This window comes from Lemur catta, chromosome 1 (assembly GCF_020740605.2).
Source record: "Lemur catta isolate mLemCat1 chromosome 1, mLemCat1.pri, whole genome shotgun sequence".
NCBI classification, from domain to species: domain Eukaryota; kingdom Metazoa; phylum Chordata; class Mammalia; order Primates; family Lemuridae; genus Lemur; species Lemur catta.
This window is the reverse complement of record NC_059128.1, coordinates 144,954,301-144,979,667: the sequence shown is the minus strand read 5'-3', so window position 1 is coordinate 144,979,667 and position 25,367 is coordinate 144,954,301. Positions and strand designations below refer to the sequence as shown.

Below are 25,367 nucleotides of genomic sequence, written 5' to 3'. Positions count from 1 at the left end.
TCACCTTTACTGGGTGTCCCCTCTCTTTTCTTTACTCCCCATCAGGCAAAAACCCAAAAGATGTAGTTTTGGGCATTTGTCCTTGGTAGGGTTCAGTATTTCTCACTCCCCCCTTTAAAGCCCCAAAAGGAGAGTTAGTTTCAGAAAGTTGAGGGAAATCACGTGGAGGTCCTCTTCCTCCCGTCCATGAAAGTGCTGAGGCCTTTCGGTGAAGCCTAGGAAAGGACATCCATCCAGTTCATTAATTCATTCAGCTCGTTTCTGAGTCTTTTGTTGGGCTAACTATTTAGATGTTGATGAAATAGGCATGATTACTCTTCACAGAGCTTACTACCTAATAGGAATGGTGGAATGTGAACATGTAAGGAATAAATAATTAGAGGTTGATTGTTGTAGGTGCTGTGAGGGAAGTGGCCAGGGCAACACGTTTGAGAAGGGCCCGTCATGCTGGGTGTTGGGGGTGGGGGAAGCACTGCAGGCAGAGGGAACAGCAAAGGTGGTGGCCTGGAGGCAGGAACAGGTGTTTGGGGGTGGCAGGGAGGCTGCTGGGGCTAGAGTCTGGTGGAGGAGGGGGAGTGTGGGCAGGGGAGAGGGGAGGTCTGTGGAGCCAGTTCTGAGGGCCCTGGTGGGCCATGATCCGGGGTAGTTTAATTAGACAAGCCAAGGAAGCTGTTAGAGGTTTCCAGCATGGGGTGTGTGGTTTTGCTTGTGTTTTAAGAAGGTTACCCTGGCTCTTATTTGGAGAGTGGACAGGAAAGGAGCAGGAGAGTGAGCAGGGAACCTGGGGGCCAAGAAACTCTGTCTTCTCCCTACTGACTGGAGCAGATTCTAATCCTGCCTCTGCTACCTCATTACCATGCAGCTTTGGGCAGGTTTCCTAATCTCTCTGGTGTTCAACTGTTCACCCCTCATAAAATAGGGACAAGTATTTTCTCATGTGGTTTCTAGAAGGAATAAGTATTCATAAAGTCCTCTATAAACTTGGACCATATGCTTATCTGAGCTATAATATGATTCATATTGAAAGGAGGTGGGCTCCTGCAATGCTGGAAAAATCGCTTAGCAGTCCCTATGTGAGCAACATTTTATTACAGTCCGAGGCTAAAAGATGCTTTTGTTTCTTTACTGCCATCAATGTCTCTCTAAGGGAGGGCGGCTGGTTAAAAAATCATGTGGTGTGGTCACTTATATGTAGTCATTTACTGGGGTAATAACTTGGAATGGTTGAGCCCTTTTTTTTAAGCTTCATGTCTCTGTTCACCATCTGTAGGTGACGCACGAGTGTGATACAGTGTGCATGTGTGACATGCTGCCGACGTGCAGAATATCTGGAGGGTGGGGGGGCATTAAACCGCCTGCAGGGAGAAGGCCACGTGCTTTCAGCACTCAGACAGTGCTGATGGACCATCACTGTTCCCTAGTCAAGCAGATTGCTGTATTCTTCTTGCCCCATGTACCTTAACATTCTTAGGGCAAAGTTCTATAATACTTATTTTGGTTTTGAACAAAGCAAGTCTATCTTTCATCATAGCGTGGGTAATTCGGAATCCTTATGTTATGAGGAAATATCCTGTTTCAAATGCAATTTTTCTGATGGGGCACCGAGCAGATGCTGAGATTTGCTGCCCTTCCATCCACGAGGGTCTCAGAGGTTCCCAGGGAGATCATCTGAAAAATGTTCCTGTTCAGTATAGTAGCCACTGCTCACGTGTGGCTACTGAGCCCTCGAAATGTGGCTAGTAGGACAGGAGAACTGAACTTTAAATTATACTAAATTTTAATTAATTTAAGTTTAAGTAACTGCATGTGGCTCATGGATCCTATCTTGGACACTGAAGCTCTAGAGGAATGTTTTTTCCTTGTGGGAAACCCCTCCTCTGAGCCCCAAGGTCGTGTTAAATCCACGGACTCACAGACTCCCCTGACACCCACCAAGACCATCATCAGTATCTTCCATGTTTTGGGGGAGATCTGTAGTGTTTACTTTCTGTTGGACGGTTGTGGGGGATCTCCCCTGCAGTCTCAACATTGAACCCCTGAAATACCGGTTCTCAGCATGAGAATAAAGGGGTGTTGAACAGGAGTCATGAGAAGGCTGTGCACAGAGGAGAGCAGACCTCCTCCCCAAGCACTGCTCCCAGGGCTGCTTTCTCTCGTTTGATCTCTGTGGGTCCTCAGCTGGGGCTGCGGAGGACAGCAAGTCCCTAGTGAGGGTATTTATCGTTTCCTACTCTTGGTGTTTAATATTGTCCCTCTGGCATAGACGCTTGAAAGTCAATTGTTCCTTGGCACACGCCTGCATCTTGGCCAGTGTGAGAGATTTCTGGGGGACTGTGAACATGTGCTGGAGCCATAACAATGGCAGGGCATTTGTGTGCAGCAGAGAACTCAGTGTTTGTCCATTGCCTTAGGAACACGAGTGTTTTCAAAAGGCCGTTGGTGAGTGGCAGCTGATAGGACTCTCCAAAGCCAGGAGACAGCTTGGATTCATGCTCAGAAATTGGGTGGCTCAGTTCCATGGGGGGAGAATTTGAAGATGACTGTTGCCCATGAGAAATGTTGTAAGGACAAATTTGGTTTTTTCCAACCTATAGGTGAGGAAAGGAAGATGGATGATATGCCCAAGCTTGATGGGAGGATGAGTGTTCATTGTGAATGGCATCTAAATTTTCTTCGTTTCTGGGATTGAATGTCTGGGCAAAGCCTGCCTCCCAGATTAAGGCATCAGCATATGAGGGATTAATTTACATTCTACACAGCAAAAGACACTTGAAAGATAACAGATGACTGTCCGTTGGCCAGCAGCTTAGTTTTTTGCATGGTCTAGATTTAGAATAGAAATTTTCCAGGAAAGAAAGGGGTTAAAATGTCTGATGCGGCCTATCATGGTAATGAGGTGTGCAAAGCCCATCGAATCCTGTAGAAACAGCATCACTGCCCAGAATCAGCCCAGGCCTGGGAGTGGTGTTGGGGGTGGGGGCTGAGGGCCCTGGCAGACGTGGTCCTGTGGAAGGACTGAAGGTTCTTTTTTAAAAAATTCAAGTTTAACAGGAACCATCTTTAATTTGGGGGTAGCCTGTTTTCACCATTAGTGGTCATTCTTCAAAGCTATTTTTATTCCTGCCAGGATGGCCTGATGTGGGAAAGCCAGGCAGGGATATTTAATTACAGGTGATTGTCTGAATTGCAGCCAGAGCTTTTTCTACATGGTACATCTTTGTTCACACCCAGGTTTGAGCAGATCTGTACATAAACAGGTGCTCTGGATATGTATAGAGGTGTCTGTGTGGTCTTTATGGCTGTATTTCCAGAATGTTCTTTTAAAGATTATGGTCAAATTTACCTTGGTTGGAGAAGGTAGTGACTTAGAGAAGCCTCAATCATTTATGTTTCCTTTTCCAATATAAAAAGTGTTATTAAATTACCCACTTTAAAAGGTTAAGATCGAAGAGATCATAAATGTAGTATGAATGCTCTTTCAGGAACATAAAATCCAGCTATTTCTACTAACAGAAAGTGCCTATATGGAATACCAGTGCAAACAGAGATTTAGTGGAGATGACTCAACTGACTAAGATTTACAAAACAAACAAACAAAAACTTTTTCATTGTCTTTGGTTCTAGATCTATCAAGAATGCTGGTTCATGGATTCCAGATAGTTCATCAGAACTGTGTGAATCATTTTAAACAATTTTGTCCTTGGGACCCCAGTAGTGCATCAGTATTTGTGAATCATTTTAGATGAGTTTGTCCTTGATACAAATCGTGCTGTGTTTAAAGTTCCTGGAGACACTTCTCTATTCCAATAAAAAGCTTTTACTGGACTTTTCAGTGACATAAAGTTGAAGATGTAAATAATGTTTTATATAGTAAGCAGGACCAACTCTTTTATAGTGTGTTTTATAAATCTAGAGGATTTTGTTTGTTTCTTTGAGGTTTTCTTGGAAACTTCAGATTAGGATAGTCCTTGAAGTGGAGGCTGTGAGTCCTGGTATTATCTGTTGGGGGGGGGGGTGGGTAGGTGCTGGCAGACAGATGGACCCCAGAACTCCAGGTTCCTGGCACCAGAGGCTGGTGTTTTGTTTTCAGAAAGGCTCCTGCTCTTCATGTCGTGCTGCACTAAGGTGGAAGTCAACACCCCAAAAACGTGTGGCTCCCCCAAAGTAAGTGGTGTCATGCTCTTTTCATCACGAGCCACAAGTTCTTCACGAGAATCATGTGGTTAGTCCTTTCCCTGCCCGTGCTGTGAGATGGGCTGTGCTCTGTGCTTGTTACCCTTGGTTCCACTGGGAATGCGCACACAGCCATCCTTCTTCACACGGTCCCTTCTCGTCCTCCACCCCGTCACACGTGTCCTCTTATACAGTCTCCACCGTCCTTTACTAGGGAAGAGATTCTTCTTATTATAAATTGTCACAGTATTTTGTATCTCTTTAGGCTTGTATCAGAACTATTTGCAAACAAGCCTTGTTTCATCTGAAGAAAAATTATAAGCTCCCCATGAGGCAAGATGAATCTTATTTACCTTTGAAGACCCTACAACACTCTGTTCTGCTCAGAGTATATTCTAAATAAGTATTTGTTAACTGAAAGAACGAGGGATGTTGAACACCTGTGTGCACATTCTTGTGCCAGGCATAGTATAAGGTTAATCAAAGAATGACATGGTCCCCATCCATGACACTCTTAAATAACCACACATCACAAAAGATGGATGTTTCAGTTATCGACTGTGAAACAAAGCACCCCAACCTTAATAATGTAAAACAACAGCCATTTATTATGCTCACAGATTCCATGGGCAAGGAATTTGGACAGGGCACATTGGGGATGGTTGGTCTCTGCTCCATGCTGCAGACAGCTGGGTGTGGGGAATCTGTATCTGGCACCTGGGCAGGGATGGCTTAGGAAGCTGGGCTTAGCCAGGCTGGGGACCTCCAGCATGGTCATCTCTCCAAGGGCAGGGGAGTTAGGCCTACCTCTTGATGTGAGAAGCAGCAATGTCACATTGCAGAAGAGCATATATTGTGGGAGATATTTTGCAACCATCTTTGGAAAATACAGTCTTCAACAACAAGTGAATGCCCAGTAAGTGGCACTGTCATTTGTTGTTACTAGGTGATAGAGGCACTTGGGGAAAATGTCTTAGACAAGGAGATACTGGGCTTCACCTTGACCTCTGGCTGGGGAAGAGGGAGGAGTGAGGGGTCCAAGGCAAGGTTCATAAGTAGGAAGGAGCAACCTTGTCTCGGGAACGAGGAGGGATGGACTCAGAATGGCCAGCTGGGTTCAAAGGCTTGTTGTGTCTCCTAAATTAGATTACACATTTTTGAGGGCAGGGCTGTTTACTATTCTATTTGCTCAAGAGGAAGGTGAAATTTTTTTTCATTCTCTAAGTTGTTTAGTTAAAACTCATAGTTCATCTTAAGTTTGTTCCACATTTCCATCTAATGGCAAGGTGGGAGAGGAGATGAGAAGGAGATGTGGTAAATGATTTCTGTTCTTTTTATTATCTACTTGCAGAGATTCTGGAAATACAATGATAGTTCGGAGTATTCTGCTATGATTCCTGACAGCTTGAACAATCTCTTCAGATCATATAGGCAGACTCTAAATGACACATGTATAGACTTAATTTGTCTGAGCCGGAGTTTCACTATTTGGAGAAAAATAATAGCTATGATGAGATTATACCAGCTAACGTATAAAAGCATGTAGCGCAGTCGTGTGCATTGGTGATCAGTCAATGTTAGTTGAATTCAAAGATGACAAGTGCAAATGCTGAAAGGAACAAAACGAAAGGAGACCTCACTCAGAGCATCCATTTGCCAGTGTTTCAACCCTTTCCCACAAAGTAGAGCCCAGTGCCTGTCTGCTTTGTTACTGCATCAGGATCTCATGTTATCCAGTAAACCCAAAAGCTCTAGTTAAGAGGCATCATAAGTGGCATTTATTAAGTGGTTTAATAAGGTTCTGTGGGTAGTTATGACATTGCTTCTTTTGATCTTAAAGATGTTTAAAATAGCCAAGGTTACAAAGGAGGGAAGATTTGAAAAGAAAAGCAGTAGAGATATGAGATATAAGTACAGAAAGGAAGTAAAGGTAGAACAAAGAAATAAAGCTTCAGGTAAATGTTTAATAAAATGTTTATACTATATGGTACATTGACCGTAGGTCTAGGGTCAGTTTATTGAATAAAGCTGCCTTTCGTAGGAAGGGTGGTCTCAAAATTCACAAACGCCTTCCTACTGGATGAAGGTCCATCTCAGTTCGTGTACATCTGAGCAGACGTTTGTCGAGTTGTCCTCTCTGTTCCATGCACTGTGCTAAAGGCGGCGCACACTGAGATGAGTGTGAGGTGGCCTCTGCTCCCGAAGAGTTCAGTCTAGTTGGGGGCTGGGCGGAGATGTTTTAGTCAATAAATGCCATTTATTGCTTTAGATGTCATCTCGGAAGGATGAGAGCAGTGGGGACAGAGGAGTGGGCCATCCCCTGGGGGAGTCAGGGAAAGATGAGCTTCAAGAAGAAGTGATTCGACTATGAGGAATGCCTGTAGGGGCCAGAGAGGCCGTCCATTGGATCTAGCACCATAGTGGCCATTGGTGACCTTGTGAAAGCCAGCAGGAATGGAGTGGCAAGAAGGAGAGTGGAACAGACCAGAAAATGAATAAGGTTTGATGAAATTATTGGAATTTTGATGACCTTGTTTTATTACAGGTTTGGGAGCAGCTACTTTCTTCACTGGTTAAGCTGCAAGTCATTCAGAGCAACTGTGCTGGTTCAGTTAGCCCCCGAGCTGAGCAAATAAGCCCACTGTGGTTTGAGTAACTTGGAAATCTGTGGGGTCGGTATTTTTGACTCTCTTCATTTCGGTCACGGTTCAGGATTTTCACACACCACCAAGGTCTAGGGTAAGCTTCTCAGTTTTCTTAGATACCCTCTCAGGGCTCATGAAGCCACAGGCCTGCCCTGGGAAGGTCAGGATTCTTTTTGTAAAAGCAGTGAACACTGCATGGAGCTCAGAGAGCCCTCTCTCTCTGCTCTCCCCCCTGTGGGCTCACACAGGGGAACAGATGCTGTCCTGTAACTCCCAGCATTGAAGCGGCTTTGCTCTACCCTGGCCTGAAACGTCTATCCAGGACCAAATTCTTAAAACCCCAGGGGCCCTGGGGTGATTTTGAGCCCAGGCCTAGAACTTGTCATAAAATGTAATGGACGGTATATTTTTAACTGCTGAGACCAAGGAGTTCATATAACCTATGAAGATTGAAACAACATAAGGTTTCTTTCTGCAGTTTTGAAGCATATTTTGAAGCAGTTCAGAAACCACAGGATGGTCTCTTTCATTACGTTTTACTATTGAGATGAAAGTTTTAACCGTTTCTGTGCATGGACCCCTTTGGCAGTTGGGAGATGCATACGGTTCCTTTCTCAGAATAATGTTTTTAAGTACATATAATAAAATATATAGAATTACAAAGAAATTCAATCGTATTGAAATTTAGTTATCACAATGTTTTTTAAAACTGCATTTATGAAATAATTTTATATCTGCTTTTGTTAATGTATTAAATAATGAGATCTGAAATTTGGAAGTACTGATGAGCATAAACAGTATTTTAGATATATAAACTGTATCTATAACTGTAATATGTGAAATATCTCAGATTCCTATTGTTGACAGAGTCACAGGTCTTTTTCATACTTCTGTGGTTTGCTGCCTACATTTATAATGGAAGGAAATGCTAAATTTCAGGTAGAGGTTAATAAAAATAAAGATGTTAAATTTTTTCTCCATCCAAATTCACAGACACTCTGAATTCTCTTGTACGTTAAGAACCTATGTGGTTTCAGATATAATTTTGGTTGACAGTAGTAAAACAAACCAAAGAAGTCTATGGTTTATGTGACATGCAGTAATAGATCAACTCTTCATGGTCGAGAAACTCATTGTTAATCCTGTGGATGGTCCAAGTCCCAGCCCTTTTCATTCTGAGCTTTGCCCTTTGTAAATCTCAGTGCCTCACACACGTTGGACAAAGGTGTTTCGTGAGCAGCTGTAAAAATGGAAAAAAAAAAAAAAAAAAAAAGAGGTTTGCTCTGAGGAGGCCTGGGGCTGATCTGTGTCTTTAATCCACCCCTCTGGGCCCTAAGACTTATTCTTGGAGACGTAGCTCTGTTCTTTTTGAGAATAAATAAAAGAAGGACAAAGACTCCAAGTTGAACACAATGGAGAGTGTGTCGGAACGATGGTCTGCGTGTAATCCCCACGCGTTCCCACTATCGATGCGGATCTACCTGGTCAGACGTGAGCTCTGGGCCACCCTAGCGCTTTATCCAGCTTTTCTCACCTCTTTAAGGATTTTCCGGTGGCTCACGCCTGTAATCCTAGCACTCTGGGAGGCCGAGGCGGGTGGATCGCTCGAGGTCAGGAGTTCGAGACCAGCCTGAGCAAGAGCAAGACCCCATCTCTACTAAAAAATAGAAAGAAATTATCTGGCCAACTAAAAATACACATACAAAAAATTAGCCGGGCATGGTGGCGCATGCCTGTAGTCCCAGCTACTCGGGAGGCTGAGGCAGGAGGATCGCTTAAGCCCAGGAGTTTGAGGTTGCTGTGAGCTAGGCTGATGCCACGGCACTCACTCTAGCCCGGGCAACAAAGCCGAGACTCTGTCTCAAAAAAAAAAAAAAAAAAAAAAAGGATTTCAAACCAATTCAGTATGGAATTTATTATATGGTATCTCGCATCCGGTTCCCAAAAGCAGAATCTGAGATGGGGGTTTTTGCCAGATTTACTGGGGGAGTGCCCTCAAAGTGAGGGAAACAGCAAGGGGCAGGGGGAAAAATGAGTAAGGCTGTGGTCTCAGGAGAAGTCTAGCCTCAGCCTAACCCCTGGAGAGCTCTGGAGCAGAGCTCACACTACCAGCAGCAACGGCACAGGCTGTTATCCCGCTGCTTCAGCCAGCCGGGAGAATGGGGCAGGTATTATTTTCTGATGCTATATCAAAAATTACAAACTTAGCAGCTTAAAACAATAAACATCTACTATCCCACAGTTTCTGTGGGTCAGGAGTCTGGGCGTGGCCCAGCCGGATCCCCTGCTCAGGGTTTCACAAGGCCGCAATCAAGGTGTCAGCCAGGTCTTTTCTGCGGCTTGAGGTCGTCTTCCAGGCTCAGGTGGTTGTTGGTGGAGCTCATTCCTTGCAGCTGTGGAGCCCATGGTGACGTGCTTTCTTAAGATCAGAAGGAGACTCTCTCTCCTGCTTCCCATCTCTTAGCAGTTTTTTTTGAAAGGGGTCACCTGAGTAGGCCCACCCAGATCAGCTCCCTTCTGATTAATTCTACGGATTCAGGACTTTAATTACATCTGCAAATTCCCTTCACCTTTGCTATACAATGTAACACTATCACAGGAGTGACACTCATCGTATGTCCAGTCCTTCCCACCCCCAAGAGAGGGGATTATACACAGGCATGGGTCACTGGGTCATCTTAGAATTCTGCCTGTCACGGGGTGTCGTCACTTCACAGGCTTCTCTGGAGCATGGGGCCCTGGCACCCAAGGGCGGTTCCCCTGAGAAGGTTGTAGGTGTGGCCGGGGCCTGTAGCAGCTAGGGCACTGACAGTGTCAGCTACATGTGGGAATCCTCTGACATCTGTAGCTTTAAAAATAGAGGTCTGAGCTGCTGTGGAATGAGCTGCCTTGGGAGTCTGCCTTCTGCCCCCATGCCACGCTGATCTCATGGGTTTGGCGGTAGAGACAGGCACGAGGACAAATCATTGCACAATACGTCAGGCACCCAGTGGTGGCCATGCAGGCCAGAGCCTGAACAAGGAGGCGTTTGTCCTCTACAGCCCAGTATCTCCTGGGGGCACTCAGGGCCTGTTTGGGTCACTTAGGAAACCATCTGCAGCTATCACAGCCCTGCCCTTTCTGCCGCATTTCCCTCCCAGGAAGAGGCTGGGATTCAGAGGGGCCCACAGGGCTGCAGGTTCAAAGACTCCCCTGGCCCCAGGATCCCTCTCTGACCTCTGCTGCATTCTTGCTCTCTCAGAGTCTGGGGGCAGAGTAGAGAGGGTTCTGGCTCTGTTGTCTTGATGAGTCTCTTTGCCTCTCAGTTTTGTTATCTCTACAGTGGATGGTTTCCAGGTGGTCGTAGGGGATTCCCCTTGGTATGCCACAGGGTGGAGGATAGGTGTTGAGCAAGCGGGGACTCTGTCTTTCCTGCGTCTAATAGTCCTTATTTTGTCTGCATATTGTGTGTGTATATATGTTTATACTTCTGCTGCCACAGTTTTTTGTAACAGTGGGTTACTGTGTGAGGTCAGGTTCCCAAGAGCAGAGCTTGAGAGAGGAATTCGAGTTCACACAATTTATTGAGAGGAGCTCTCAGGACAAGGGGAATGAGGGAAGCACGATGGGCGGGTGCTGTCCATTGGAGACAGCCTCCACCTGACCCGGCAGGAGCTCTGGAGCTTGAGTTGCCCTGCAGAGTTGTTGTCCCACTTGGAGGCAAGGGGTCGGCCTTTTGAACCCCGTTGCTAGGAGGCTGGCCCAGTGGGCAGAGGCTAGGGATGTAAAACCTAGGCAAGATGCTCCCATTTAACCAAGACAGGTCTCTGCAGAAGGGGCAGACGCATGTTGATGGCAGCCAATGTGGGGCGGGGGGTGGGAGCAGCTGGGGGCTGGGTGCCCCAGCCCTGAGAAGGCCTGTTCTCATCCTTCTGCACCCCCCTCAATCCTCTAGATCACCTCTGGGATTCTTGTCCTGAGGCTGACTTTAAAAATTCATAGCAGTCCTTATTGCCCCCAGAATGGTTACTGAGGCCCTGGGCCCAGGTTCCAGCCTGCTTTCCCTCGCTGCTCCCCACCTTGGGGTCTTGCCCCCCGGGCCCTTCCCAGGTGGTGTGGAGGTGACACTGATGATGCACTCACGGCTGACTTCTTACTGCGTGCCAGGAGCTCTCCAAGGTGCTCGATGGCTGTTGTCTCTCATCTTCACAATAGTTGTGCAGGGTTGATTCTGTCAACCTGTTGTACATCTGCGAAAACAGGTCCAGAGACAGTAAATGAAGTAACCAAGGTCACACGGTTTGTAAGAAATGGAGCTGGGGCTCCTTGGACCTAGGACTGTCTGATATCCTTGTTTTCCCCTCATTTTGCCACCTTTTTCCCTTGACATGAAGTTGTCCACTAGGCCTTCACATTATCTTTGCCAGCTGATAAGAGTGGCCTTCGTTCCCATCCCCCCACCAGCCTGCTGAACATCTAGTTTTGCTTTCAGGGTCACCTCCTCTCCAGGGATTCATGACACGCCCACTCCTGTCCCCTCTGGGTCAGAAGTGATCCCTCCCTCGTTGGGTTCCCATGGTTCTTGTACGGGCACCTTCTCCTCTGCATCACACCCCTGTTTGCCACCTCTCTGCAGCCCCATGCCTCACATGGTCCTGGGCACAGGGCACACAGAAGCCAAGTGTTGTCCGAAGGCAGCCCAACTGAGCTTCCTCTAGAGAGTCACCCGAAACATCCCTCCATCATCCCTCCACTCCTCCCCCACAGCCCCAGCCCCATCATCCCCAGCCCTGCCTGGGTGCGTTGTCCTGGCGGGGAGCTCAGGGCAGAGCTGAGATCCAGTTCCCACAGCCACGGTGACCACCCCACCCCGCACAGACTCTCAAACACAAAAGCAAACCACCTTCCAAATTTCCAGCTAGATGTTGTTTTACCTTTGAAGAGGAAAAGGCATCAATGAGGCTATGTGATTTTCATAAATAAATAGTGATTTATGCAAATATGTTAATTGGGTAATTGATGCTCTCTTGCCTTCCCTGCGAACTGATGCTTGCCAAAGGATTGTACATTTCAGACTAATAATGATATCTATTACTATAATATAATATTGCTTATAAAGCAATATATAGTCATATCAAAATCTCTAATCTCATTGAGAAATTTCTAGAAACAAGATGTACTGATTTGCTCACCACTTCCTGCTTGCATGAGAGGATTTCTGAAGTTCTTTGAATTCAGCTGTTTTCGGAGCTCTGACTGTCCAGTCAGTGTTTTTAACTGAACTCATTCAAAGATAAAGTTTTCTCTCTTCTTTTCCCAGTGTAAGTCCTGTCTTGTAAGGCTATTGCAGTCAATTGTGCTTTTCATAAAGTTTTGGTTAAAATTATTTCTAGACTTTTCTCCCTTGGTTTTAATTTAAATTTTTGTTTACTTTTTAACTTGTAGGACTGCAAATGAAACCACACTTGGCCTCAATTTATTCTCTTGTAAAATGGGAAATAGGTTCTTGCTGTATGCACAGTTCACAGTAAGGCTTTATTTCACAATAGCAAGGTTTTTGCAAATTTTCATATCATAGTTGCCATTTTAAAAATTATGGTAAAAATAACAACCACATTTATTGCTTATCTACAGTATGCTAGTCATTGTGCTAGTTGTACTTTATAAGTATTATTTATTTTATAATTATAAATGTGTTATGCATTTCACTGTGTCCTGTATGTCTCTTAGGTTTATTTCTGAATCTTCTATCCTTTTTCCTCTCCATGCTTTGATCCGGATATTTCCTATTAACTTCCTGGTCGCTGGTCCTCTCTTTTACTGTGTTCAATTTCCAGTAAAATATATTTTCTCAGTACTTCAGCTACAGCCTTCTGCCTGGCGTCTTAGTATCACAGCCCCAGGCTGCTGTGGAACTAGCAGATGCCTTGAGGATGAAGGTGGTGTACAATACTAAACTTGGCTCATCCTTCCATCCTTCTTTCCCTTTGGGATCTTGGCCCCTCAAGTCCTGACTGCCTTAGTAGCCCTGAGCTCTAAGTTTCTCTTCACAGACTCATAAGACTGCCAGAAATTCAGCTCCAAACTCAGCCTTTTAGCCCCCCCTTCACAACCAGTTTCAAACCTTCTTGTTCCGCATTGCTTACAAATCTGGAAACACCCAAAGGGAAAGGTGCCAATGAATGTTGGGATCACTCCTGCATTCTTACCTTCTCCTTGAGAGCCGAGACTCTGAAGTCCTGGCTGTCTTGATACTTCCCTGAAAACTTTGAACAGGTATGGGCGGAGGGGGTGTGCACACATGCATGTTCGTGTCCAGCTTTTCTAGTTGTCACGGGAGGATAGATCTTTGTTTGAGTTACTCTACCATTACTGGAAATGCAAAATCCTCAGTTTGCTTTTAAAAGGATCTTCAAGCTTATGAGAATTTTAAAGGAGCCTATATACCATTTCAACTGCCATTCTAATTATTATGAACATAGAAATAAAGGAAAAGGCGTCCCACTTTTGAAGACTTCTCATTTCTAGGAGTGTCTGCAAAGTAACCAGAGGCGGAAGTAGGGTTGGGTGCAGAGAAATAGTAAGAAAGGAGAGAGGATGGAGGGGACAAAAAGATCACATGTTTGGAAGAAGAAAAAATACTGAAGTCTTTTTAAAAACACTTAGAGGATTTTCCCCAACCCAATTATCTGGCTTAATGCTAACTGCTTATTTGCTGACCTTCAAATTTAAAGTGTGGCCAACCCTTCCTGTTTTCATTTAATTTACTCCTGTAGCTGCGGGGTAGCTAAGGAAGAGAAAAACCTTGCCTTGTTTGGTGGAGACAAGCAGCCGTGAGGTAGGTTTCTAGGTCACGTGGCTAGTCAGGAGGTACATTCAGGTCCAGCTTACTGAGGGTCATAGAGTGGGAGTTGGAACCGAGTCGCCAGGGTGCTTCTCCCAAACAGTAGTGTGCGTCCTCCTTTGACCAGGTAGATAGGGTCCCCTTTTCTCCATCTCCCCTGAACCCCTGTGGCAGCCTCCTCCCTAACCTGCTTCTCCCCAGTCCTACACCCAAAAATCCACTTCTATACTAGAGCTAGAGGAATCTTTCTAGATCACGGCTCACAGGGCCTCCATGTTGGCCTCCCTGCCCCCATCAATCCAAGTAGCAAGAGAGATTTTTTATAGCGTCATGTTACCCCACTTCCAGCTTGTTCTAGCTTTTAGGATGAAGTTCACACAACCTGTAAGCCCCCTGAGATCTGGTTTCTGCGTGAGCTCCCCTCCCCCCATTGCTGCCCACCAGGTCGAGTTCCCGCCTTGGGAATCCAGCGCAGTCCACCAGATGCCACGTGCGCTCTCCACATGGTGCAGCCGTGCCTCTTGCCTGCTCTCTGGCTGATGTCCCTCTGTCTTTCTACTCAGCCCAGGGACATCTCCTCTGGGAAGCCTATCAGCCCTCAGTCTGAATCAGGTGTCCTTGCTTTGTGTTCCCAAAGCCGCCTCTGTCCGGGTGCATGTTGCCCTGCACTGTCATTGCTTGCCTGTCTCCCCTGAGTCTAATTATTCCCTGAGGCTCTTTCATGTCTGTTTCCCTGGGGCCCAGCACATTGCCTGGCATAAAGTAAGCACCCAATAAATTTCAAATGGAGCATATGTTAAGTTCCCCATAAAACCTCAGCTGCTGCTAATTCTGCCCCCAGTCTGGATATTCTCTGCCCTGGGAGCTCCTTCAGTTTTCAAAGACAGGAGACTCTTGTAGATTTTTAGCAGGAAAAGGTAGATTCTTGCCTTTCACTCTGTCAGAATAAAAAGATTTATTAGAAACTTTAGAAGCTTCAGTTTTTAGTGGTGATTTTTTTTTTTTTAAGTAGTAAAATTTTAGCGACTGTGGTCTGTGCCAGAGGCCCTAAACCTCTTTCTCTGCCCTGAGGAGTTCCTCCACTTAATTGCAGTACTGAGCTCAGGGAAGCTGCACTTCCAAAAATGAAAGGAAACCACTAAATGGTGCTGCTACTTTTCCTTTGCAGCTCAGATAAAACAAGCACAGTGTGGGAAGGAGGGGTCATCCTTTTGGGGATGTTGCCTCGGTCTAATTGCTGCAACCGCCCTTACCTCCACCCACGTCTCAGTGTGGTTTGGGTCTCTCTGCCCAGAGCTACTGGAACATGTAATAAGAAGCTGCTTCTCAAACTTCTTAATTAAAACAGGCTCATGTAGTCATTGCCCGAGAGCAGCATTTGCATCCCTAGACGTCCAAATTCATCACTCATCCAAAATAAGGTATGCCGTGACTAAGGTTTCCCTCCGCGGCCACCATGGCTTACGTGGCTGCATTTAGAAATAGCCCTGCTTCAAGCCCCTATTTCTTAGTTGCCATTTATTCACATCAATCCAAGTGTGTAAACCATTTCTCTCCTCCCCTATGTGCTGTTATGTAAACAAGTAACGGTTGAGGATGCTGTCAGAACCTAAAGCAGTCGGGATGGCTTTTAAATAGTATTTCATGGACAACAAGGAAAGTAGATTTCCTTCTGGTTCCACTTACTGGCTTTGGGAAGGCAGGCGATTTATTTGAGCTCCCATGCCTGTGTTGCCTCGTCTAGAAATTGGGGGCAATATTTAACAAGCTTGGGTATTGTGAGGATTAAGTAAAACAGTGTCCGAGAAGAGCTCGCCCGGTCACTGGGGCACCTTTGGTAGCCAGGAAATGTGAGGTTACCTCTGGCTCCCCAGCTCATCTTCAGAAGGACAACATGATTACCGACTTGTTTCATCATGAAGGCTTTAAATGCAAAACCTGAATATCATTACCCTTAAAGACACACTGGAGAAGTTATTTGTAGATACGTTATGATTGCATTCATGCATTCCTCTCCACACCACCAGCAATTTGTCAGTTCTGGTTAGCAGAGTCAGTAGGCTGGGAAGATGTGGATCCCAGGCATGTGCTTTGCTCCCTGAAAGGACTTGGGTATCAAAAGTCTGTTCCTAAAATCTGGACTTCAAGAGGATTTTCTGGAAATGATTTGTCCAAAGCCTCCCTCGTCACTCTCCAGGAGAGATCCTGTGTTGCATTTATGCTGAATAATTGGCTTTATTCCCAGCTGAATGCTTTCCTGAACACACATGTAAGTCATCTGCCATTTGCTCAGCCTCCCACCCCTGGAGTCATCTGTGTCCCCTCTTACCCTGTCCCCCATGCCCCACAGCTCAGCAGCCAGTGGAGCAGCCACTTGCGTGGCCACATCTTCCTCCCCTTCCCATGACACCTCAGCTTGCCCCACCATCTCCTCTCCTGGGCTGCTGCGAGAAGTGTCTAATCTGCCCTCCAGTGTCTCTGAGCATGTCCTACTCACCACCCATGTCCTGAGGAATTCAGGAAACACAAGGTTCTGTGGCCCAATAAACTTGGGACCACAACCTTTTCAGAGGCAATGGCATAAAAACAGAAACAACAAACAAAACAGAATAAAATCCTCTTTAAATTTGTTTAACTTGGTGTCCCCCAGCTTATTTAATCACGTTCTCTTATCTACTCTGCCCCCAGGGAACTGAGGTTCCTAGGACCCATCTTGGAGAATGCCACTATGATTTGTGGATGGGCTGCCACCCACTCGCTTGTTAAAGTAGCTTTGAGCCCAGACATGGGTCAGTAAGGGCATCCAAATGACAATATGCTATATGTCATTAAAAAGGAGGTGGTACTGACAGGCTGTCTCCTGGATACATGCTAAGTGGAGAAAGCAAGGTGCATTGTGAGATGAGCTACCACTTGCTGCATATGCTGAGACTGGATGATACTTAAGTATCCCTGAACTGGCAGGCATGTGTGTCTCTAGGGAGGGACACTGGGTCTTGGGGGGTGGGGGTGGGGTAAACTCCCCCCTGCATGGCTCCTGAGACCTTCAGAACTTTCTACCGTTTTGAACACAGCACTACTCTGCTCCAAACTCCAAACACAGAATAAATAGCATGACATCCTTGGCTCTGTGCTCACGGCCCTGAGGTTGGCCTCTGCCTGCCTGCCCAGCTTCTTCTCACTCCCTGACAGGGCCACGCCCACTTCCCTGCTGCCCAACACCCCATCTCTCCCCAGGGACTTGGCTTTTTGTGTCATTTTCCTTTGCCACTTCTCAGATTTTCCCTGCTCCACTTGGAAGGCCTTGGAGCAGCCCACCCCCTGTAGAGCGTGCTGGGCCTGAATGCAGGACTCCCTACTAGCTTTACTCCTGCCTCTGATTCTGACTTGTGAGACTGGGGGGGGCCTAGAGTCCCCAGGAGGCACACAGGGAGGAGTTTGCATGGCATTCTGTACAGAAAGGCCAAAAACTCCAGGGCTGAACAGATGTCACTCAAAATCGTTACTAGCCATGGGCCCTGGGGAACATAGTCTTGCACCTTTTTTGTGTGTACAATGGAGGATAATAAGCCTTCGCTCACAGGGTTTGGGCATGTTGCTCATCTCCCTAGAACACCTAGCACAGGTGCTGGCATCTTGTAGGTGTTCAGGGCACATTCACTGTCTTCCCTTTCTTTCCCATTGCAAATGTCAATCCACCATTCCCCTGGGTCTGTAAGTTCTTGGATTTCAAAGGAAAGATCACAGGCCAGAAGTCGGACTTTCATCCCTGGCTCCACTGATGACTAACTCTGTGACCACACTGGGCCCTTCAGTGTCTTTGGGTCCCCTGCCCTAACACAAAATCCATATTTATCTCAATGCAAAAGAGCTTTGATCATCAAAACACTGTGAATGCAAAGGGTTTGCAGTGTGAGTGCAGATGCTCTCCTGCCTCCCAACTGGCTTCTAAGAATACTTGGAAGATGAGTAAAGTAATGTCTTCCATATGCTCAAGAGAAGATGATTTAGGAAAGGAAAGGCAAGGTACAGAAGAAAAGCCCCCACCCATCAGTGGAGTGGCTTGGACAAGACGCTAACGACGCCCTAGGCCCCAGTTACCTCATTTAAAATATGAAAGTAACAAATTCCTACTTCACAAGGGCGATTGTGAGGATCACATGAGGCAGCCCATGTGGAAGGTCTTTGTCAACTGTGAAATGCTCCCCAACTGTCAGCCAGGATTAGTAATTAATGCGTGTATTTGTTTATTGTTTCAGCGGAGGGTGCAGGACGTCATCAGCCCGATCGTGTTTGAAGCGGCCTACAGCCTCGGCGAGCATGTGACTGGAGAGGAGGAGAGGGAGCTGCCAGCCCTGACACCAGTTCTCCGCTGGAAAAAGGGACAGAAGATTGCCCAAAAGAATCAGGTCGGAACCTTAAAGCTTGCAACCAGGACCCGAGGTGGCAAGTGCACACCGGGAGTAATGGCTCGGAAGCTTAGAGAGCTGTGGGGCTGGCGGCCTGAGATGCCACAGCCAGGGCACCCCCCTCTCTGGGCCTCCTTTTCCTCATCTGCAAAATGATGAAATGCATGATTTGCAGGGTTGCTTCTAACCACTGTGGGATTTAAAACATACTGAGACAATTCTTAAGGTATTAGAAAGTTATAATCCCTTTAAGGTCTTCGCCCTGAACTTGTCCCCTGTTCCTAGACTGTTTCCAGTGCTTAGGTTGGTGCATAGTAGGTACAGAGAAGGGTTTGGGGCTTGAGATGTCCATCCAGGTATTTGAGTGAGATTTTTGCCAAGGTGTCCCATTTTCTCCCAGAGTCTCTCCCACCACATCTTGGGTCAGGTTTCCTAGAAGCAGAGTCTGAGATAGGGATTTGGGAGCACGTGGTCTACTGAGGCTGTGCTCTTGGAGGAAACCTGTAAAGAAAGTCAGGAGGCTGAACAAGGATGTGGTCTCAGCTGAAGTCTAGCTGGGGGACTCTAGAACATACATTATACCAGAGAGTTGTCCTCTCCTTGAGGCAAGAGAACTGGCCTTTTGTACCCGTATCAGTCAGCCATTGTGTGTGGGTGTGGGAGGGGAGTGCAGCCCCCCCTTGAAAGAGGATCCCTTCACCTGCGGACAGTTCTCTGGAGAAGAAAGCAGGTGTGAGCTGTTAGCTGCCAATACTGGCGTCAGCTGGGGGATGGCCTGCAGTTGACAGTGCCCACTCCACATAAACACACAACCTTTGAGAAATGCTGCCAAGAGGTTTTGATTTAAAACACGGACTTCTTTCAAAGCACAGGTGCCCCAGGAGGGTGGCCTGTAAGTGCTGCTGGTCATTGATACCTGGACCAGGCTCTGGAGAAGTGAGAGAAGAGATGGGGACACAGGGTGTCTAAGTGGGTGGGCAGAGAGGAGGGGCTGGCCTTAGGGTGAGGCATGAGGAAGGCAAGGAGAAGAGAAGAAGATGAGATGAAAAGGGAAGGAAGGGACAACTTCTGCCTAGATTGACAAGTAGAAATTGATTTCCCCTCTTGAAATGAAGTGGGGGAAGCAGCCAGCCTGGGAATTCAGTAAACCACAGTGTTATGATAACTCCTAGATAATTAGTCTCCAGTCCTATCATTGCTCTGCTTTCTAAGGTAAAATTTTGCTAGCCTGATACACTCACCCATGCTTCTATTATGAAAGGGATCCAAACTTGTGGTACCAGGAATCATTTCAAGGTCCTCTCTGCTTGTTATATCTCTAAACTGACCCAGTGAGGTAGTCGTCGACTCTGTTCAACATCTTGCTAGCCCTGGCCGTACTTTCTGCAATGAACCCAACTTGTGTTCCTGAAAAATCCATCAGTAGCACAGATGTGAGCCTTCTTTAGTGAAGAGCATCTTAGAACCATTACTGACACTTTTAGATTCAAGCAGTCCAATTAAAGTCAGAGATGCAGGGACAGATTAGTATCCAATGCTGTTCCTACCCACCTCTGGTTTAAGATGGCCCACCAAGCACAAACAGTTTATGTCTGCACCTTCTGAGACCCCATTGCAGTGATTATAAATGAGTTGATCAGAACAGGGAGGAGAATACTGCAGGAGGAGGGGCATCAGTAATTTTCTGTATTGACTGTATTTCTATTTAGTCCTATCCAGTAATTTCCTGGAATGAGTAAAGAAGATGGGAGAGTGTTGGTGGGTGAACTTTAGTCATAGAGGGACTGAGTGTCTCAGTACCAGAGAAGCTGCAGCCACAGCCACACCAGCAGTTAAAGACGGGGCAAGAGTGAGAAGGGGGGCTGAAAATGGGGATGGGATGGGAGGGATCATTGTTAAGTGAAGGTTAGTATGTGGAAGACTTATGAGTTGACTTTTCACCCTTGTGCTCATCCCTGCATGCTTCAGACATGTGGAATAGCAAGCAGCCAGGCATCTTCTCTAAGGAGTCGAGTAAACTGCTTGGGTAGTGTGGATGCACGGGTATCCCAGAGGAAAGCCTTACTTCTCTGGCATTTGAAGTCTGCCAGTGTAAGAGCTAGCTTTCCCTCCCACCATCCACCCAAACACATCACAGATTTTCTAATCAGCTCTTTCACCTTATTTTTAAATATGAATGGACAACCAAGGAAACCCAAGATTGGGGTTTGCATGAGAGATAGATGAAAATAAACCAACAGAATAACTGACTTAAGAGATTATAAAAAATTTTTGAAAACCCACAATACCTTAAAGTTTATACAATTAACACAAGGAGATTTAAGAATATATTCCATCCATTAGAAAATAGATGGAATTCTGTTTCTTCTTAAAGGGAAGAATCAGAGACAAGGAAAGGGTTTTTGCAAATTAAAAATATGGTTGCAGAGCCAAATATTCAGTGGAAGGATTAGAAGGTAATCATAAGAAATCTCCCAGTAAGAAGAGCTAAAAGGCTGGGCATGGTGGTTCACACCTGTAGTCCTAGCACTTTGGGAGGCCAGGATGGAAGGATTGCTTAAGATCAGGAATTCCAGACCAGACTGAGCAAGAGCAAGACCCCATCTCTACAAAAAAAAAAAAAAATGTAAAATTAGCCAGTCCTGGTAGCACGTGCCTGTAGCCCCAGCTACCTGGGAAACTGAGGCAGGAAAATTGCTTGAGCCCAGGAGTTGGAGGTTGCAGTGAGCTATGGTAATGCCACTGCACTCTAGCCTGGGCTACGGAGCAAGAATCTGTCTCAAAAAAAAAAAAAAAAAAAGCTGAAGGACAATATAGTAGTAAAGCTAAAGGATAAATCCACAAGGTCCTATATCCAAGTAATAAGGACATCAAAAATGAAAATAGAAAATGAAAAAGAAATTATAAGAGAAATAATAGAATAAAATTTCTCAGAGTTAAAGAGAGATGCTATTTTTTTAATTTAAAGGGCCCACCAATTTACAAGCAAGATGAACCAACATTATCCTAGACACATCATTTTGTCTAGCAGATCATTTTGTCACTGCTCCCAAGACAAAAGGAAAATTCTAAATGTGTCCAAGACAGGGAATGCAGGATGATGGTAGTGGGGGATATATGTCAGCTTACAACAGAGTAAGAATCAAACTGAGTAGTGGATTAGACTTTTGATTAACAAGATTAGAAGCTAGAATATAGTGAAATAGGGGCTTCAACATTCTAAGGGAAAGAGATTTTGAAATTATAATTTTACTTTTCGCCTAACAGTCAAATATAAAGTAAACATAAAGTCACTTTTCAGAGAAGCAAGGACCCAAAAAGTTTACCTCCCTAATAACACTTTAGGGAAATTATCTGAGATGCACTCCAACAAAACAAGGGTGACAACTACAAGGAGCAAGATGTGGGATAGAAGAAACTCTAGAACTAATTCCCAGAAGTCTAATGGCAGTAAATCCTAGGATGATAACTGCAGCAATCCTAAACAACAGTTGATCCAACCTAAAACAGAAGATCAATGAACTTCAAGAAAAATGAAGCCAAGCAATAAACAGAGTGATTAAAAAGTGGCAAATATTCAAGACAAAGTGTGGATTGAATGTATTACTTCTATGGATAAGAAAAAAAAATCAAAAACTCCTGGAAAAATAGAAATATAGTCAATATCTGTACATATGCTCTTTGACTTACTATGGGGTTATAGATGATACTAATTAACCTATCATAAGTTGACAATATTGTAAGTTTAAAATGAACTTAATACACCTAACCAACTGAACACCATAGATTAGCGTGGCCTACCTTAAACGTGCTCAGAACACTTACATTAGCCTACAGCTGGGAAATATCATCTAACACATAACCTGTTTTATAACAAAGTGTTGAATATCTCACATAATTTGTTGAACACTGTACTGAAAGCAAAAGACAGAATGGTTTTATGGTTAACATACACAGCTAAAAGCACACTGGTCCTAAAGAATGTTTGAAGCATTGAACTAAAATTAATATCTAGATGGTGAGGATACTAGAATGACAGGGTCATCAATTTCTCTCTCTTCTGAGGAGGCTTAAGAATAGTTGGTAGAAGGCACTGAGGTATTGACACTTCGCTGATGGTTTAGCTGGCATAGTGTTCTTCAGAAAGATGTCAAGTATCAGTTGTTTACTCTTGTGATTGCTGACTGGGAGCTGCAGCTCACTGCCACTGCCCAGCATTGTGGGAGAGTATTATCAGGAAAAGATCTAAATTCAAACTTTGAAGTATAGCTTATATTTGAATATGCATTGCCTTTGCACCATTGTAAAGTTGGAAAATCATAAGTTAATCCATTGAAATTATGGACCATCTGTATGTCATGGTTCAAATATAAAACAAATTAAAATGTGGCAAAATCACCTGTTATGACTATAAGATATTTTTTGTAAGTCTCATGGTAACCACAAGGCGTAAACCTATAGTAAGGTGCACAAAAAATAAAAAGCAAGGAATTAAAACATATCCCTAGAGAAAATCACTTAGCCACAAAGGAAGACAGCAATAGAGGAAGAAAGGACAGAGGATCTACAAAACAACTAGAAAACAATTAACAAAATGGCAGTAGTAAGATCTTGCCTATCAATCATTACCTTGAATATAAATGAATTAAATTCTTCTATCAAAAAATGTAGAGTGGCTGAATGGATTAAAAAAATAAGTCCCAACTATATGCTGCTTATAAGAGACTCACTTTACCTGTAAGAACACACATGAACTGAAAGCAAAGACATGAAAAAAGAAATTCCATGCAAATGGAACCCTAAAGAAAGCAGGAGTAGCTATGCTTAGATAAAATGGACTTTAAGTCAAAAACCGTAAAAACAGACAAAGAAGGTCATTTAATGATAAAAGGGTCAGTTCAGCAAGAGGTTATAACAATTATAAATAATATGCACCCAACATCAGAACACCTAAATATATAGAACAAATATTCATAGATCTGAAGGGAGAGATAGACTGCAATACAGTAACAGTAAGGGACTTCATTACCCTACTTCTAGCAATGGACTGATCATCCAGACAGAAAATCAGTAAGGAAACATCAGATGTAAACTACACTCTAGACCAAATTGACCTAACAGACATTTTCAGAACATTTCATCCAACAGCTACAGGATACACAGTCTTCTCAACTGCACATGGAACATCTTCCAAGATAGATTAGAGAGTAGGCCACAAAAAAGTCTTAATTTAAAAATATTGAAATCATTTCAAATACCTATTCTCTCCATGATGGTATAAAAACTAAAAATAACAAGAGGAACCTTTGGGAAATTCACAAATACATGGAAATTAAGTAACATGCTCTTGAACAACCAATAGGTCAATGAAGAAATTAAAAGGGAAATTAAAAAAAACTTTGAGACAGACAAAAATGGAAACACAACATACCAAAACTTAAAATGTGGTGAGATTTTTGAGCAAGCACAAGAGTATGTAGAAGAGAAGCCTCTTGATAGTAGAAATATTCTCTCTTAAGTAGAAGTTGGACATCCCTGAATTTTAACTTTGCAACTGTCGAGAGAAGGATACAGATATATAATCATGACACTTGTCTTGGCTTAACTGCAGGCAAGACTCATGTAGCCACAATAACATTAGCACTATTTATTGGCTTTTGATATTTACAATCAAGCCCAAATCAGAGCTGTGGTGATGGTATAAAATGGAAATGTCACCAGATTTGACTATATAAAGGTAAAAGTAGAACAGAATTTCTCTTAAAATCGTAATCTTTTAAATTTGGTGAGTCAAGAAGTATTGCAAAACTTGATAAAGCAAGAGATAGCTGTTTATTACTAAAAATTACAGAGGTCACCAGAGCAATGCTTCTTAGAGTGTGGTCCCTGAACCAGCAGCGTCAACCTCTTTTGGGATCTTGTGAGAAATGAAAATTCTTGGGCCCACCCCAGACCTACCGAATCAGAAACTCGAGGGTGGGCCCTAGCAATCCGTGAGAGCACCGCTGTAGTAGAGGAGCTAAAGTGATGATTTGCCTGAGAGAATTAGGAAGGTGGGGGGGGGGATACTCTGTGAGATAAATTCCTGTCTGTCATGGAAGGAATAAAGTAAAATTATGTGTAGATCTGATAAATCAAGGAGTAGTAGTATCGGCGTGTTTTCTAGAGAGATGGAAATAATTATCAAAAGAAACAGAGACAGACATGGATGACAGTGGTTGCCCCTGGAGAGCAGGACTCAGTGTGGCAGGGGCGTTATTATTTTTTTAACCATGTGATTCTTTAGTTGAAATTAAAAGAAAAGAAAAATATTGTTCTTAGATTGGGAAGATTGTCCTGGAGCCTGAGAAAAATTCTAGGAGAGCCATTCTCGCTTATTCTCCTTTTCCTGACTATGGGGGGAAAAAGATAATTTAATGATCTCCCTCCATGTGTCTTCCAGATGTTGGCTCAGTTTGAGGGGAGGACAGATTCTGAGAGCTAGGCCCACTCCAGGCCGCAGAGCTGATGTTTAACCTGTGTGTGTATATACAGCAGTTCCACACAGAGCGTCTCACCTCGTTCACAAGAAGGCCTGAACTCGTCAGAGCTCTTTAGGTCATGTTGCCAGATAACATTAGGGTTTACCGACTTTAGATGCCTTAATCTCTCCACCTGAAAAGCACTGAGCCCGTGCACAGGACTGTACAGAGAGGTGGATTACATCATGGTGATCCTCCAGAGCTGGGGTCTGCCCCCCCTGACGGCCAAGTTAAAGTGGAATAGCTGCACAGTGATTGTGACATGGAGACAGTGACTTATGCATGTTAAGGCTTACTGATGAACACGGGGTTTTTGCAGTGAGTCGAGAGTGTGTAGGGCAGGCAGGAGGCCACACCTTCCTCTGCCGTATGAAGAACGGTCTTGGGAAAAGAGGGGATCAGGGTCCTAGGCTGGTACTCGTCTCTGAGTGAATAGTGGGGTTGCCACTGATGCTGAGACAGGGCTGGGATTCTGGGCGCTCTGGGGGTCATGGTGCTCTCACGCTGCAAGCCTCCGTGGGACACACAGCCTGGTGAGCACGCACTTCACCTTAAACGTTTAAGGAAAGCGAACCCCTGCCTCTCTCCGCTCTGAAGGGGTTGGAGGGAGGTAGATATTTGATAGAAAAATTATTTCTTTTTTTCATTAACCATAAGAGTATTTAAAAGGACAATAAATCCAGAAGTAATTCAGTCAATTGTGTGCTTACTTTATATAAGACCTTGATGAAAAGATAAATAAAACGTTGCTGCCTTCAGTGGACTTACAGACAGTCCAGAAAGAACTTACAGGGTG

The 25,367-nt window shown here is 44.7% G+C and overlaps 1 protein-coding gene across 4 annotated transcripts in view; it reads left to right on the top strand.

The window, feature by feature from the left end:
- The window catches only part of ITGA9 (integrin subunit alpha 9), a 328,677-nt gene that overhangs the window by 147,587 nt on the left and 155,723 nt on the right, over positions 1 to 25,367 (top strand). For all 4 annotated transcript variants that reach the window (XM_045536738.1, XM_045536741.1, XM_045536745.1 and 1 more), the window contains one exon: positions 17,901 to 18,050. In XM_045536738.1, the coding sequence (XP_045392694.1) occupies positions 17,901 to 18,050 (150 nt within the window). The remainder of the gene's footprint in view (positions 1 to 17,900; positions 18,051 to 25,367) is intronic.